Raw genomic sequence first — 17,603 nt, forward strand, 5'->3', positions numbered from 1 at the left:
GCCATAAGGTCTTGATACCCGGCAGTGGGAATGGCACAATTTAATCCCAGCAGCAGGCATTAACTCTGACATCATTCCTTACAAAAAACAGTGAATTGGAATGAGTGTTCTGTGCCTCATACTTTCAGCCATACTGCTCTCCAGAAAAAGTGTCCACCTACAGAGATGCTGATATTGGGATGGTAAGGTGAAGTGGACTGACCTTCCTGCCTGGCAAAGTTTATTGGTGATTAGTTTTCTTTCCTCATTGCAGTAGCAGCGAGGAGATAAGGAAAAGGAATTCTAAGTTAAGATTGCATTGGGAAACAGCAGGAAGATTACAACTTAATGTCACTTCCAGGTACAGACAGTCAGATGACTGGAATAGGAACTGTTTCTGTCCAGGAATGTATTCTATCTCCTTGCCACTTGTCTGGTTTTGAGGACATGTTGCTCGTGCAGTTTATGTGCTTTGTAGAAGAAATTTCCTATAATCTACAGCTAGAGATGTGAAAACCTGTTGCTTCAGACAGAAAGACTTGAGGCTTTTCCTTATTCTATTCATAACAAGGAGTCTGGCCTGTTTTTTAGACTTTAAAGAATGCCTCTATGAAGTTGAACACGGTGGTGAAAATGATTGCATGGTGAAGATGCTTGCCTCCATTATTGTTGCACTCTTCCCAAGACATGGTGTGTTTTGTGTAGACCTTAACAGAAACTTGTCTGCTTGTCCCTATAGGCAACCTGGTACTATCCTCAAATTTCGGAATGCAGAGGCAGGTTGGGTTTGTAGAGGAGCCCACCTGAGGCGAGGAGTCTGGAAACTTGCCTGTCTTCTGGAGGCCAATCTCTCCAGACCATCACTCCTAGGGAACATTAGGAAATCATCCCAATACTGGTTTTGTGCTCTGGGCACAAGGGCTAAAGCAAATTAAATCATCCCAAGCTTCCAGTTTGATCTTTGGTGCTTTGATAAAATACTGTGAGTTTAGCATTCCTCAGAGGTAGCTTACCTGGCACATGCTGCCTTGGTTCTGGCAACAGACTTTCTTAGGAAATGAGAGGCTGTTTCCTTTCTGCCTGTAGCCTCCCTCCATCTCTTGTCCTTCATACCTCTCACTTTGTTGTCAGTGTTGTGGCCTTGATAGAGGTGACATTTCTGCATGGACACCTTGCTTCATGGTCTGCTGAGGACTGAGCACATTCTGATTTAGTCTTCCCCTCAGCAAGCTCTTGAGTCTAACATAAGATCAATTCTACACCTTCCTGAGAACAGGAAACAAACTGATGGCACTGTCCTCTACACCCTTTGAGTTTGTGCTGAGAGTATTTGATAAGAGAGATAAGATCTACACTTTTGAGCCTGAAGCTGAAGAGACTCCAGTGTTACCTGGTAGAGAAACATCTCCCGTCTCTTCTTCTGTTGCTGAAGAGAGAAGCACAGGAAAGCAGATAATCCAAAACCATTGCTTGCATAAGGTGGGCAGCTCAAGTAAAGGATAGCAGTGGGAAATACTTTTATATTGTAAAGTTGTTTCTGTTTAGGTATATCTTTTTTATTATCTGTGAGGAAAGTACTGATGGAAAATTAGTCTAGGCAGAAAGAAGGCCCATAATGGTCTTTCATCATATCTCACATCTTGCTACCTCCTGTGTCTCCTCTCTCCCTAGTATGGATTATCCATATTGGCCTACTTGGAACTTTGGTGGAGTTCACTCAGTGTACTTGCTGGCAAAAGTGGTAGGGATAAATCCTGCCAAACCCCAAATGTATTTGCTTTCTTTGTAGTAAAGAAAAGGTGGTACTCCCCTTTGTATTTCTACTGTAATTGGTTTTACTGACTCAAGGTTTAACCTCCATTTATTTTGGCTTAGGTGGAGGAGAGATTTAGAAAAACTAATCAGGGCTCCCCTGAAGCACAGTCTAAACAGATGGGCAAAGTGTTGGAGCCACCAGTGCCTTCAAGATCAGAGTCCTTTTCCAATGGAAACTCAGAACCTGCTCAGCCTGCCCTGCAGAGGCCAATGGAGCCCCAGGTAAGTGCCCAGGAAAATCTTGGTGAGCCTGCAGGGAATGCAGAAGTCCTAACGTGTTTCCTTCAGATTTGCAGATCTTTACACTTAAAAAGCCTTTTGTAAAGGGTAGTACTATTACACAAAACAGCTTATTGTGTAGATTTGCTCTTTGTCTATTTTTGCTTTTTTTGTTGATAAACGGATGGATTTGTGGGTTCGGTGTATTTTTTTGGTTTGGGTTTTTTCATGTTAGAGCTAGACTAGAACTGTTGTACCCCATTATTATCTGTGCAGCAGTGACACAGTGGGTTAAATGCTGGTGGCAGTTGCAGAGCATTTTGCAATTCAGAATTTGCTCTGTGCAAGGTTTTTACTACTAAAAAGGATGCTCAGGAAAAAAGTGCACTTGCTTGGTTTTTAAAATTCTTGCAAAAAAAAAGCTAACTAAACAAGTGGGTTTTAGCAGTGTGAGCACTGTTTCAAAGAGTTTGCAAAACATGTCTAAGAAAAGCAAGTTTGTTGTCAGTAGGCCTGCAGTTGCTAAATAAAGCTCTGTACCACCCCTGGAAAATCAAGAAGAGGTTGAAACTACTAAGCTGCATGGTAGCCATTGTTCTTTTGTTTTCTAACCAAGAGCCTTCAGATCTTGACACCTGATCCCATAGGAGTTATGGCATGAATTGAAAAAGTAACCTTTGTCTAAAAGTTAGTCATAGCCCATGAATTCTGAGCAGTTTAGGTATGCTAAATTAAACTGTAGAGTTCTGCATTTAGTTCCTCTGTTTCCATGCAGAATTTTCATAAAGTCTGTTGATGACAGTGCAAGCTAAAACCATCCCTGATTGTGACTAGGTATTGCCACTCTTTTGGACAACAGGAGAATTTGAACAGACGGAAGAGTGGGAGAAATCAGGACAGAACTTCATCTCTTGCTCATTATTTCCTGGCTTTTATTCAAACCTCTATGACTATTTCAAAATATTGAACTTGTATCTTCATACTCTGTGCCAGTTACTTTTAAAGTCTGTGTCTTTCACTCTTATTAAGGATAATCAGGCTCTTCAACAGCTGTGTGTATTAAAATTGAGGAAATAATAATAACATAAAAACAAATACATCCAGCCTACTGAAACTGGGATTGAAAGCAAAGTTTTGCTTAATCATTAGGAGTGAAAACAGCATGTTCCTCAGTTGTGACTTTTCCTCCTCCTTAGTTTCAGAAATTAACTCTGAAACACAGGCTTAAGCACAAAGAGGAAGTAGGCTGAAGGGAATATGGATTTCAGTGGAAATCCTAATGGAGTTTTAACTCCTTAGTCACTGTTATGCCTTCTTAGTGTGTGTAATTGAATATGTGTGCATGTAAATGTGTGTGTGTACTTTGTGTATAAATATGTATATATGTACAGTATATGGTACATATATGGTGTAAGTATAATATGCATTGTACATATGTATACTAAATACAATATATATTATGTTTTTTTTTATATATATTGCAATAACTGTAAAGGAATAAAGGCTTTGTGTCATGGTCTTTCTCCAAAAGTTTCAAGCTGTATCCAGTCCCTGAATTTGTTAGAAAAAGTAAATGTCCGTTGGTTTACCCAATTTACAGCATTCTTTAATTTGGTACATTGCTCCAATTGGATGTCCACTTCAAATTTCCCAGCCCACCATGAGACCTGGCCAAAGCCCACTGAAGACCAGGGAACAGAAGGTGACTTCTGTCTTGAGTGGCCTTTGAGCTCAGGCTCATGGTGCAGATATTGGATCCCCTTTCCCTCTGGGCACCAGTGTCCGTGTGTGTGGAGAGCGCATCACACAGAAATTGCATATGTGCTGTATTTTCAGTCTGTTACGTTCCTTGGGCGCTTGCCTTGCTTTTAAGTGCATCGATTCCACCCCACGCTTACCTAATGCCATAACCAATTTGTCTCTGCCTGCCCCACCTGCCTTTATTCTGTGTTGATTGGAAAGCCGGTTATACTGAGCGCATTGAATGTTTTATGTTTTGTTTTCTTGTAAGGTACAGTGGTCCCATCTGGCATCTCTCAAGAACAATGTTTCCCCTGTCTCGCGATCCCATTCCTTCAGTGACCCTTCTCCCAAATTTGCTCATCACCATCTTCGTTCCCAGGACCCATATCCACCTTCACGCAGTGAAGTGCTTAATCAGAGTTCTGACTCTAAGTCGGAGGTACCCGACCCCACCCAAAAGGCTTGGGCTAGATCAGACAGTGACGAGGTGCCTCCAAGGGTAAGGAGTAGAAAGACAGATGTGTGCTATTTTTTTATTATTAATTACAGTTTTCTTAAGGATGTGATGCCCTGGGCACTGGGAAGACCGTGCCCTTGTGCCAGCACTGGTAACAGTATTTTGGAAGGCAGTTCTTAATGTAGGTATTCAGTCAATGGGTTAATGATAAACAACCTGAAGTACAATATTGAAGCTTCAGATAAAATTGGTAATTATTTATAGAATGCAGCTATTTCAGAGAAACAATTTATTATGCAAAGTTAACAAATAATTACCACATTCAGGAAATAATTCAAAATATCCCTGAGGTTATTGCTCAGAGTTAATATTCCTCTTCATCGGTTTGTAACCCAAACTATGAATCATACACTTATTTAAAATTAAGATGGATCTGAACAAAAAGGAAACATTCAATATATTTCCTCCTCCTCTCCCCCTTCCATTCCCCCCTCCCATCCACTGGGATTTGCTTCTTCTGAGTATATTCTTGCTCCCCCCCACCAGTCTTTGCCTTCTGCTGATCCATTCCCGGGCATTTGTTTGGTTCCCTTGAGCTTATTCTCCTAATTCTCATGCTGTTTCAGCAAATTGCTTTGTGCCTCCCCTGCTTCAGTCAAAATGCCATATTCTTTTCAGATGTCTCAGTAGTTGGGAGAGTAGCGGGGTGTGTACATGTTCGTGTGATAACCATTAAACGCTATTTAATGTTAAGACTAAACATCAAGTTCTATTCAAATTCTGAACAGCATCACAGCTAAGGCTTTTGGCTTTGTGGGTGTTTGTTCACTGCTTTTGGTCATTGATGCTAGCTTGTACTTAAAACGTGTTGTTAAGATCTTAAGAATATATTTTGTGGCAGGAGAAGTTTTATCGTCCTGTCCTGTCTGTCCTCTTCATGGGTTTAACAGAACCTTTTTTCTCCCAAGGTACCTGTGAGAACAACGTCCCGATCACCAGTCCTGTCCCGCCGTGATTCCCCACTGCAGGGCACTGGGCAGCAAAATAACCAAGCAGGTCAAAGGAATTCCACGAGGTTTGTAAGCCTATGTGTCCTTGCTTTTCTTGAATTGGAAGGAAAAGGCATATGGGAAGCCAGGCATTTCCAGACAGCTTTTGGCAATGCTTGTAGGATGTGAAAGGAAGATGGTGTTGGATCCCTTTTCAGTAATGATTGATTTCTCTTGATGTGGCACATGTGTCAACAAATGCTAACAAAATTTCTTCTTTCCTCTTCTCATTTGAGTTGCCTACCCTGTAATTTTTGCAATAATTTCAAATACCCTTCAAATTTTGGAACAAATGTGGTTGTTTATGAATATCTTGCCTTTTGGTGCAACAGGGAATACCTTGGGGATTACTGGCAGCAGGAGGGCTTGTAACATCTAAAGTGAAGAGAGCTCAGAAATTTTCTGGCCTCTTAGCCAGAACCAGATTTTAAGAGGGGGGAAAAAGCTTCCCTGGGCTGTGACACAGAGCACCCAAGGTCAGGAAGGGGGAGGAGAGAGCTGGCTCCTGAGTTCAACAGGGCAACATGGGCAGGCCACCGTGGAATTAGCTCACTGGATAGGGGTGAGGGTATTCTGGTGTTCTTTTTGGTTTGTGTTTAGTGCCTAGGACACTTCTGATGCTGCATGCAGGCTGAGAGAATTGTCCACTTCAGGTTATATACATAAGAAAGGCAGGTAGATAATTCCAAATAAAAGGAGTAGCTTATACCCACCTAAACTTTTTTTTGACCATCATAAATACGGTAATAGTTATTTCGAAGGGAGCTGATGCCTGGGTTGTGAAGCGTTACTGATGGCCTGATCTCAGCATTAGAGTGTTCTTTCAGTTGAGTTACTAGCAAAACACTGAGAGAGAGTGATGCTTCAGTTTAGACCTGGGAATCTGGGGCTGAAGTGTGTGTGACAAAGAGTTTCTTTCCTCCCTTGATACAGCAATATAGAGCCTCGTCTGCTGTGGGAAAGGGTGGAGAAGCTTGTACCAAGGCCAGGCAGTGGCAGTTCTTCTGGCTCAAGCAACTCTGGCTCACAACCTGGCTCCCACCCTGGCTCTCAGAGTGGGTCTGGAGAGCGGTTCAGGATGAGATGTAAGTCCTTCTCCTACCCTCTGTAACACTGTGTTTCTAATTTTATGATGCTGTGAAACACTCATTAATAAAGACGATAACCCTCACAGGGAACTACCTTTGAGCATGCAATGTCAGAGTTGGGTTGGCTTTCTGTACCCTCTTGGCCATATATCCTTGCTTGGGAAAGGCAGCAGGCACAGAAATTGTTCTCAAACTGTTTGTTTCATTGTTCTTGAATTCACATCCAGGCACTGCTGCACTTTCCTATGTGCAAACAGCCCAGTCTCCATGCCCTCACAGCTCCCTCCCTTTCTTATGTGTGCAAGAGCACATTCTGATACTTGGTGGTTGTTGACAGCAACTGCCATGGATAGGTCTCAGCTGGGCTACACTGGATGATGATGGAGGTTTTCCAGCTTGTGGCCACACTTGGCTCTTTGATTTACAATTGTTGTGACCATTTATTTGGCTTCAGATATAGGTCAGTTGCACCTATACAAATCACAGCTTATGGTGTTTTTTGTATAGTCCTTCAGCGACAATGTAGTAGTGAACCAGTGAAAGTTAGGTCTTGTGGTCAGACACTCCTAATAGTCACCTCCCATGTGTTCCTCACTCCAGAGTGAAGTAAGAAAACATACTTTAGCTCCCTACTTAATCTGCTTTGTTCTGTGTTCCTTTTGGTGTCTTGGCACGTGCAGCATCATCCAAATCAGAGGGTTCACCATCACAGCGCCATGAAAGTGCACCTAAAAAGCCTGAAGAGAAAAAGGAAGTCTTCAGACCTATCAAGCCTGCTGTAAGTTGCATCCTCCTCCCCTGTCCTCCTTCTTTTTTAAGTAGATTCACAAAAAGTACACTGAGAGCTTCCTTCAGTGCCATTGGGGTGAACATCAGCTGTTGATGTTGATCAGCTGGGTCTGGCAAGCATGTTCTGGGCTGTGCAATTGCTTGTGCACATCAGTACTGCAAACATTATATTTTGCACTCTTTCTGTGATTTATTTCTGCTCTCTGGATTTCTTCCTTCCTAATCCATGCCTTTCTCTCTTTCAATCTTGTGCTTCCTTCCTGGGGCTGGACCAATGATCGTGCATTTGACCTGAATGTGCCAATGCTGGGCTGAATGGTGCAGGGAGAAGTGGTAAGACCTTACATTTTTCCTGCTTTCTGTGAAAGATTTCTGACATTTTCTACATCTGGCTGCTATTACAATTGATTACAGCTCTGTGTCCAGTTGTATCTTGGGAAACTCATTGGTTTTTCACAGTATTTCTATCTTTCCTTGAAACTTTCTTCAGTAGCTATATCTCTTATGATACTGCAGTTAGTCATAAATCAGGATGGTTGGGTTTCAAGAGTTTGCATATTTTTTTATGATATGGCAAGACCCCCTTAGGTTGGCTCTTCTGGTGTATGAATTTATGAGAAAGTGAGTTTTGGTAACTGTTAGGAATGAGTAAGTCAAAGGAAACAGTACTGCTGGGGCAGTGGAAACACAGAAGTGAACAAATTTGGACACTAATCCTGTGGGTTTGTCTTGCAAACTTTTCTTCTCTCTTACTTGCAACATCAGTTTTAACATTTTTTTCTTCCCTCTCCCAACAGGATTTAACTGCACTGGCGAAGGAGCTGCGAGCAGTGGAGGATGTGCGACCTCCACATAAAGTAACGGATTACTCGTCCTCGAGTGAGGAGTCAGGGACAACAGATGAGGAAGATGATGATATGGAACAAGAAGGAGCAGATGAATCTACTTCTGGACCTGATGATGTCCGAGCAGTGTTAGTCCCTCTATCAGTGTTTTGCATCTGTTTTGCCTTATGGGGGATTGAAGGAAATGGACGTTAGCATTTTGGCTTGTATGTTAGTTCTTTCAGATTGCTGCAATCCATGAGCAAGACATAGCAGCCTCATATGTTCATATATTCAAACACTAAGGATAGTCTTCTCAATGTCCTTTCCCTCTTCTCCCATCATTTGTTCCAAAACAAGAAACTGTTCAACAATATCTTGCCTTTTTTTTTTCTTAGAGAGGCTTTTCTAGGCAGCTCATGTAAATATTCCACTCTGGCTATAATACAAATTAGTTCTGAGTATGCTTTGATGCAGGCCAGTGACAGCCAGGGCACCAGTGCTGTTGTCTCACTCCAGTTATTTCTTGTCTAACAAATAGGTCAACGTTGAACTTGAGCAATGGTGAAACAGAGTCAGTAAAAACCATGATTGTCCATGATGATGTGGAGAGTGAACCTGCCTTGACTCCTTCTAAGGAGGGCACCTTAATTGTTCGACAGGTATTGCTTTTCCTTCCCTGCGCAGTGCTGCACCCTTTCTGTGCTCATTAACCCACTCGCTCATTCACCCATGCTGTTTCTACATTATATTTGTTGTTCGTATTATCAAGATGCAGCTGTAGAGAATTTCAGAGCAGCAAGATGTTTGATGCATGCAAAGAGGAGAGTAGCCCTTCACCCTTGCTTCTGTTCTGCATGCTTTCCAGTGACACTCATGGCAGCACCATGCAGATATCTCAAAGTCTGTGGGAGAGAAGGGTAGAAAAGCTGCAGATACGTGGAGCAAATACCTGGAGGAAAAACTTAGTTTTAGCACAGAACCAAATCTGTGTCTCAGGAGTGAGGCTGGGAGGGAGCTGGGGTGGGAGCACTCAAGGTTTTTTAAAATTGTTTTGAACCTGTAGTTTAGGGCATACAGACCACCCAGATGACATACACACACATGTACATGCAAATTCACACAACAGTTGGTGTGGGGAGAAGCAAAATAGGTGGTGAGGCAGAGAATGTGGACAGAGTAGAGTGCTGTGTTGTTGCCTTTGATTCTGAAAATATTGTATTCTTGTGCCTCTGAAACATAATGGTTCCCTGTTTTTAAATGAGCTTGTGTGTTAATGAGCGTGCTAGCTTATAGGAGTTTCCTCAGTAATCGCATTTCTGAGTTTCACAACTGAATGCCAATTTCTTAACTGAGTCCTCTTATTTGAAAATTAAAATTTCATGGTTATTGTTTTAAATAGTTAGCTGAAGGGATTCTCCAGAAAGTCCAAACTGCTATCTGCATAGCGTCTAAGTTAGTTTTAAACAAAACAATAGGGAAAAAAATCATCACCCCACCCCCAAAAAATGTGCTTGTCCCTGTTGCGGTGTTGGACTTGGCAGCACAGTTGCTGTTCTCTTAATTTGTGGAACTGGCTGTGCAAGTCAACCACATGAACCAGGCATTTGCCTGCTGGTGGGAATTTCATGAATTCTAGTAGCTCTGCCCACTTTCCCTTTCCATGCAGGCATCAAAGCGCAGATTAGAAGCTTTTTTAAAAAATAAAAAACTAAAAGAATAAGTGAAAAGGTAGGAAGTGAGGGAGAGAAGGAGAGAGGTTGTTAGGGATATAGACTTTTAAGCAGCACTTGAGCAAGACAAGTGTGCCTGTTTTTTCTACAGAGTACAGTTGACAAAAAGCGTGCCAGCCATCATGAGAGCAATGGCTTTGCCGGTCGCATTCACCTCTTGCCAGATCTCTTACAGCAAAGCCATTCCTCCTCCACTTCCTCCACCTCCTCCTCCCCATCCTCCAGCCAGCCGACACCCACCATGTCCCCACAGACACCCCAGGACAAGCTAACTACTAATGAGGTATGTCTTACACCACAGCTGGCTGCTTTCATAGGGTTATAGCAGCATTGCCTAGTAGCTAGTTTGCAAAGGAACTCCAGCCAATCTCCCCTGCTTTTTTTTTCTGTCACCTTTGTTCCCACCTCCCAAATAACACATTTCAGTTCTGTGTAAGAAGCCCTTAACTCTAGAGCAGTCCCACGCCAAACTTGCCAGTTTACTATTTTTGCTTCCTTTTAGTGAGTCATTAATTGCATGGCGTTCATTTTAAACTAAACTTGACTACTGCATTTTCAAGCCAATACTCTTTAATTCTGTTTTATTCCGGGAGCAGCCTAATTGCAAGCAATGTGCCTCTTCAGAATTAGCAGTTAATTTTGGCTTTGTCAGTAAAGGCTGGACTAGTTACTCCACACATACGAGGAGCTGCTTGTTGAAACTCACCCAATGGGAGAGGAAGTGGCTGTGGAGAGATTTTGCTCACTAAAGCTTGCCATGTGGGCTGGGTGAACAAATCAGGTGTTGCCTGGGAGGGTTGTAAAAGCCCGAGGTATTGTTATTTTGGAATAATGAATGGGGGAAAGTATTTGGGGTTTTTTCCAAGTATGTGTGTACTCTGAGAAACAGCTGTGTAAAGATGACTGTTACCCACCAGCACTGATTATGTCCACGTGGAGAAGGCTTTACCATGGGGGAAGCTCCCTCTTGCTGTCCTGGGCTGATCCCAGGAGGGTGCCTTCCTTTACTGAGTGCAGGTGGGAAATCCTGGTCCTTCAGATGTGCTAACCCCTTGCAGCAGAGGAGTTAACACATGTACAAATGAACAAAGTGCCGTTTGCCCCTTACCAGCCCCAGCAGTGAGCAGGGAGCCTTGTCTGGTGGCTCCACTCCTGGCTGCGTGGCCAGCCTGGCTTACAGGAGAGCCTCTGAAGCAGGGGGTGGTACAGGGCGAGCAAAACTTGGTGAAAAGAACCTGCTGCTTCTCAGGGTAGAGTCCTGCCATGGAGGTGTGCAAGTGTCGTGATCAGGAGAGGTTGCAGTGAGCTGGGGAGGTTTATGGCAATGCACATGCTTACCACGTAATCAAAAATGCTTCTTAACCACATAGCAGGTGGGTGGGAGGGAGAGTTTCCTCCTGGAAATTCATTTAGCTTTATACATCATCTCCAGCTGTGCTTCATTCTTCTTTGGTCTTTCTAAAGCACACTCTTGTAGGTTATAGAGATGACTTGATTGATCCAGAGATGCGCTTGCTCATTACTTTGGTCTAAGCAATACGTAAGCAGGGCTCAGTTAACTCAGCTTGGGAAGTGGGGGCTGTGGCAGTGCCTGGTGATGAAGGAGCCTTTTGGTGTTGGACTGTTCAGGGCAGGGATCAGTTCCAAAGACCCATTGCTATTTCTTTCTGTAGAGGCTTAGGAAGATTAGAGGTTGAAGATGAGTTGATGCTAAAGAAGTGTCTTGTAACAATATTTGCATAAAACTGAGCAAAAACCCAGTACTGCTCGGTATAACTTACCACATGCACACTCTTTATATATACACACTTTTTTTTTTTCCACTTGTCCCATTCTGCTTCAGTATGATATGTTGTCACTATAATACTAAACTGGCAAGGGTTTTTAAGTTGTTCCATTTCCACTTTTAACAGTTCATTGTTTCACTTGTCTTCTTTCTTTCTTTATGTTTTTTCATGTTTAGACCTCATAACTCAACAAGCACCAGTGATTTTATCCACTACATATTCATAGTGTCATGTCACTGTTTGCTACACCTTCCACACTAATGAGCCCCTTTGTTCGATACAGGTTTAATATGTTGCTTTGTCAAATAAAGGTGGAAGAATCTGCTGCAGCTTTCTGGCAAGAGGCTCAGGTTAAACAAAATAGGGAGAATGAACAGTAGTGAACATTGAAACATAGTCCATCATAGAAGTGAATGCTTGATCCCAGATGGTTCTGATTTTGTTGCACAAGCCAAGAGATCAAACTTCATAATTTAATTAACTACCTCAATTCAGAGATGCTTCATAAATTCAAAAATTGTAGGTAGTGGGCAGCTTGCAGATGAAACAGCATACACACATTTAAGCAGATTTTCAAAAGGAGAGACATTCCCTTGCTTTGTGCCTGATTGTAGTGGTCTGTACTAAAAAGCTTTGCTAGCAGCTGAGGTTCAGGGATGACAATTCAGCTAATTGCATTTTGCTGTAACATGTGCAGTGTGCATATGTATTTAGCTCAGGTGTGGTGCCTGCAGTGCTTTGTGTATCTGTAAAGGAAGTATAAAAGCTTGGGGAGGCTCTGTAGCATAATTCCATAGTGCTTTAAAATGTTGGTGTTTGTTATCCATGCTTTTTATTGTCATTAATATTAATAAAGTTGAAATTTACATTGCAGACTCAGTCCGCTAGTAACACACTCCAGAAACACAAATCTTCCTCCTCCTTTACACCTTTTATAGACCCCAGATTACTACAGATTTCTCCATCTAGTGGGACAACTGTGACTTCTGTGGGTAAGTAAAGTAGCTGAAGACAACAATTAAAAAAGGGTTCAGTGACTTCAGTGGCTCTTTAAAGTACTTAAGAATGTTACCATCATGCTTTTTATTTGTTTTGCAACGGATTGCATAATTTAATTTCTTTTTCCATTTACATTTCTTACAAAAATTAGGACTCTCTCACTGTTCTCAGTTACTGATTTGGTTTGTATGATATAAAAATTATATGTCCAGAATCCAGCACTTGAAGGGTATTACATGCACGTTATTTTTTTTTCTTTCAGTAGGATTTTCTAGTGAAGCAATGAGATCAGAGGCAATAAGGCAAGACCCTACACGGAAAGGATCAGTTGTCAATGTGAACCCCACAAACACTCGGCCACAGAGCGACACCCCAGAGATTCGCAAATACAAGAAGAGATTCAATTCTGAGATCCTGTGTGCGGCCTTATGGGGTAATGCAAACCTGTTATTGCCTTGCCATTCCTGAAATGTAACGTCCCAGTAGGAGCTTTCAGCCTCTGATAATGTATCTCCAAAACTGCAGCTGTTTCTCTGCATTTATTCAGTGCTTGTTTACATCTTTTTTGTTGCAAGACCTGATTATTATTATGTTTTTTATAATATGTTGCTTCTGCTTTGTTATGATTTCCTACTGGTACATATATGCTTCTGATGGCACAGTTTAGACTGAGAATCACAGAATTATTGAGGTTGGAAAAGACCTCTGGGATCATCAAGTCCAGCCTTTGACTAAACACCAGCAGATCAGCTAGACCATGGCACTGTGTGCCCCATCTGGTCATATCTTGAACTCTTGCAGGGATGATAGCTCTTATCACCTCTGTGGGCAGCCTGTTCCAATGCTTAACCCTACTTTCAGTGAAAAAGTTCTTCCTGGTATCCAACCTGAGCTTGCCCTATCGTAGCTTGAGGCTGTGTCCTCTTTTCCTGCCACAGGTTGTCTGGGAAAGGCTTCATACAGTTCATCAGGATGTTCTTTTCAGCCCTTTCCAAACCCTGCTGGTGCATCTCTTGCAGCTTTTGGCAGCTTGTAGTAGTCCTTGCACTGTACACCTGGTGCACACAGGGTATTATTTTGAAAAATTATCATCTTCTTGAGGCTCTTGCTAATGTATCATTGCAGGGCTTGATTAAAGTGTGTTGTGTAAGATGACTTGTTACCTCAGTCATCAGTTTATGTAGGAAGTAAGACAGAAAAGAAAAGGATAGAGAACAATTCCCATTCTGAGGCTTAGCTTTGTTAAGAGTGATTACCGCAGAGAGAAGCTGGGTATGAGATGTCAGCTGACCAAGTCTGTCTGGTTTTCTTGTCACTAGGGATAATTTGTGTTGGTGTCAGACAGTCAGGATCCCACACTGGATCAGGCTTTGAGCACTGCCTGTTGCCTGCTGCAGTGTAGAATCTCTGCTGCAACCCCTAGTGAAGGCTTTTCTGAGTTGTTTGTTTCCTGACCAGAATCTGTGAATTAGTTTTTTCATTATCTAAATGTTAATAGTTGATGCTTGTGTATGTTACATATATAGTTATCTAGTATCCCTAAAGTTGGCAGATTATAAATGCACATGCAGGTCATTTAAAAAACTTTGGAAGAAGAGAATTGGCCATTGCCCTAAGGTATATGATTATTGTAAAGGTAACACAGTCCCTTATCTTTTTTACTTTTTTTTATAGCTCTTTCCAAGGCTTTAGTTCTCTTTTGGGGTTATGTCCAGCATTTCCTGTTTCTCAGAACAGCACTTTTGTCCCAATCTTCTTTCCTGCATAGCTGTGTCAATGAAATAACTCTCCCAACACCTTGTCTTCCTATCTGCTGTTTTCTTTATTTCCAGAATTTGCTGCTAAGAATTTTTGCCTCAACACTATTTCTGCTTGAATTTCTGTGTAACATTCTCTGATAAAGTTAAGACTTGTGCAAATGTAAACTTTGAGGCTGTGAGAGGCCAAAGGCAGAGAGAAATCATATGGTGTCAGTAAAGATGACTCATAATTTCTCTGATCTGCCTTGTTTTGCCAGTAGCAATTTGTGTTAGTGGTTTTATATTTCTTTGATCTATATATCTGTCTGTTAGGGTGGTTTAAAGAATAGGTGTAAAATCCTAGAGGTGTTGTACAGCTGTAACACAGCCCTTCACTGAACATTTAGGGCCAAACTGATGGTGATACACGTTGGTACACATGCTTACTTCTTGATAAAGTTTAACTTCCTTCACCCTTAAGAAAATTAAACCATTTCATGGTGATGCTTTCTATTCAAAAAGAGAGGGACTTGCTTTGATTTGCCTTTACCAGTGGTAATGCCAGTAGTATCTGGCAAGCTGTCAATTGCATTAGGTCTCTGATGCTGCTTCTTATGGCTCTGAGTGGTGAAAGCCAATGTTAATTACATGGATGCAGTAACACAGATTCTTACACCCAGCCTCCACAGACAGCCTGTACTTTTTCAGGAAGCATTTCCATTTGTTTGAAAAAACCAGAGCTGCTTAATTGTAGGGTGGCAGTAGAAGAGCTCTGCTGTCTGTGAGTGAGGAGGGTGTCTGCACTGTAAAATACAAGCCCTGCTTGCCACCAGTGTAACACCTCATTAGTTTCATCTAAAGTGCACATAGCTGAGGGAAGGGGTTGGGCACAGGTGTGCATGAGAGCCCAAAGCAGGAACAGCTGCACCAGAAAGGCAGAGGCAGGAGAGGGGAGGGTGGAGGCAGGAGCAATGGAGTCCTGATGGAGGACAAGGAGGGGAAGGGACCCTGAGGGAGCAGTTTGCATGTGGCTTGCTTTGAATTGTGCCCACCCTGGAAAAGGTGCAGAAATGCATCTTGAAGCTTCAGCTTTGTTCAGTGTGTACTGGAGCTGCAGGAAGGAGAGCAGCTGCTGGGCACTTCCTTGGCTGGCTTGGTGCTGCTTCAGCCTGTGCTAAGCATGACTTGTGTGTGGCTCACTCTCCCTGCTTCCTTCTGCCTCTTCCCAGTCTGAGCATTGTCCCAGTAGGAGGGACAGGCAGTGTGAAATGCTCTTGGGTGAAGTGGCCATTGCCCATGGGGGCTGTGGGGTGGGATCCAGTGGGTGCAAACCAGTTGGGAGATGCAGAGGTGAGAGGTGGGCAGCACAGGGATGAAGGAAGTGTCAGCAGCTGAAGGAGAGCCTGGAAGGTGTCAGGGCTCCCAGGAGAAGTATTAGAACAGCAAATCTAAGCAAAGATGCCTTGGGGGCTGCTGGGACCTCTGAAGTTTTCTTACTGAAAAGGGTAGGGAGAGGATAACGGAGAGATGCATGATGATTTCTGAACTCACTATGGTCTACATCTGTTTTTCTCATCCCCCCAGAGGCTTCTAAGAGCCAGCACCAGCAGCTCAGCCCCCTCCCCATCATTACTGCTTCCCCCTAACGCCCTCTCCCATTTCAGAGGCACCTTGTGCCCCCTGGGTTAATGTGCCCTCCTTTTTGCAAGCCTCTCCCATGCCTGGTATCCAGGGGGTGTTTAGGTGAGCAATAATTCCCTTTTTCAGTACTCTGAGAAGGCACATCACTGCTGTAGGTGCACTGATACACACACACACCTGGGCCCTGGGCCCACCTGCTCCATCAGAAAAGAGCCCATTGGCCCCAGTGTAGTTGTATGTGGGAGTTAATTGTCTGACTAGGGATTAAGACCATTCAGCAGTGTAACTATGATCATCTTCTGTGAGTTTTGCTTTTCTTACTTCATTATTTTATTGTGCTAAAGCATGGCAAGTTTTATATTGGGATTGCCACATGGAAGTCTAATCAAGTGAGTCATACATTGATGTGATTTCCATTTTCTGTACTGTACTTGAACTATCTCTGCAAAATTTGTGAACTTCTGGACTTAAACACTATTGCAAAGAAATAGTTATTAAATTTAAGAGTGATAATATATTAATAGATATTTAAAACTTAGTCCCATATATATCTATTATATAAAAAATGTAATTAATTCTAAATAGTAAGGTTTTATGGACTCTTGGAGTGTTTCAGTGGATCTTTGGAACTTTGTATAAAGAAACTGGCCTATTGACTCTTCTCATCTGTATTTCCTTGATCTTTAGGAGAAGCCTTTGGGAACACAAGATTACTGTAGTTCCTCTAGTTTTAACATTCGGATGGAAAAGATTGTTGTGAAGCTGGGAACAAACCCAGTGCTTACCCTTTTGTGGAAGGGCTGCAACACAACCTGTTTCTCCCAGTGGGAACTGTTTTTGTTGCCATGTCCTTGTCAAGAGCATCCTGCTACCACCCTCCTAACAACAGCTGACACATCTTTGGAATGCACAGGCTTGCATGCCACTTTGTGCCTCATCCCTCCTTCCAACATTAGCATGCCTTTTTTTTTGGAAACTGGTGCTCTAGAAAGCTCTCTGTGGTCTACCAGTCTCTTACTCTCTTGAACACTGTTTGGTGTCAGTAGTCACTGTGGGCAGGCAGTGTAGAGAGCCTCTACAGCAGGAGATCTTTCAGGCTGCAGGCAATGGAGACCCCATCAGTGGTGGTTAGACCTGCTTGAAACAAGACAGTTCCTCAGGATATGTGAGAAAAAGTGCTTACTAACTTGGATCTCTGGTTTTGTTTTTTCTAGGAGTGAACTTGTTGGTGGGCACTGAAAGTGGTCTGATGCTGCTAGACAGAAGTGGGCAGGGGAAGGTTTATCCACTCATCAATCGAAGACGATTCCAGCAAATGGATGTACTTGAAGGGCTGAATGTCTTGGTGACAATTTCTGGTAAGGTTGACTGTTGAATGTCATATTTTACCTCCATGTGGCATAGTGTGACAGAAAGATTTTCTTGGCAGCCTGTGCTTTGAGGGGAAAGTCCTGACTGAAGTCAGTGGGTTTCCCATCATTTCATCTCTGAGTCTACAGTTTATTTCTGCAAGTTTTCCACACAACACCCATGCCTGCTTGCTCCCTATCCTTCCTTCTGTGGGGTGACCTTTAAAAATGCTGCCTGAGTTTGTGGGAAATGTCTGACTCTGTTTCCTTGTTCAGTATTTGAGAGCTGGAAGTTAATGTTTGTGAAGTTTGGGAAAATAGCATTCTTTCCCTCTGTCATGATTACTTTCTACCTGGCCTCTTTCTAACTAAAACACTATGGGCTCCTTGGG

The 17,603-nt window shown here is 42.7% G+C and overlaps 1 protein-coding gene across 9 annotated transcripts in view; it reads left to right on the forward strand.

Moving 5' to 3' along the window:
• MAP4K4 (mitogen-activated protein kinase kinase kinase kinase 4) overlaps positions 1-17,603 on the forward strand; it is a 165,384-nt gene that overhangs the window by 132,474 nt on the left and 15,307 nt on the right. For 2 of the 9 annotated variants that reach the window (XM_063149805.1, XM_063149808.1), the window contains 11 exons: positions 1,855-2,016; positions 4,025-4,255; positions 5,182-5,288; positions 6,196-6,347; positions 7,031-7,128; positions 7,937-8,112; positions 8,505-8,625; positions 9,788-9,979; positions 12,358-12,475; positions 12,745-12,915; positions 17,077-17,220. In XM_063149805.1, the coding sequence (XP_063005875.1) occupies positions 1,855-2,016; positions 4,025-4,255; positions 5,182-5,288; positions 6,196-6,347; positions 7,031-7,128; positions 7,937-8,112; positions 8,505-8,625; positions 9,788-9,979; positions 12,358-12,475; positions 12,745-12,915; positions 17,077-17,220 (1,672 nt within the window). The remainder of the gene's footprint in view (positions 1-1,854; positions 2,017-4,024; positions 4,256-5,181; positions 5,289-6,195; positions 6,348-7,030; positions 7,129-7,936; positions 8,113-8,504; positions 8,626-9,787; positions 9,980-12,357; positions 12,476-12,744; positions 12,916-17,076; positions 17,221-17,603) is intronic. The other 7 variants (XM_063149809.1, XM_063149813.1, XM_063149806.1 and 4 more) reach the window with 6 other exon arrangements.

Source organism: Melospiza melodia, chromosome 2 (genome assembly GCF_035770615.1).
Source record: "Melospiza melodia melodia isolate bMelMel2 chromosome 2, bMelMel2.pri, whole genome shotgun sequence".
NCBI classification, from domain to species: domain Eukaryota; kingdom Metazoa; phylum Chordata; class Aves; order Passeriformes; family Passerellidae; genus Melospiza; species Melospiza melodia.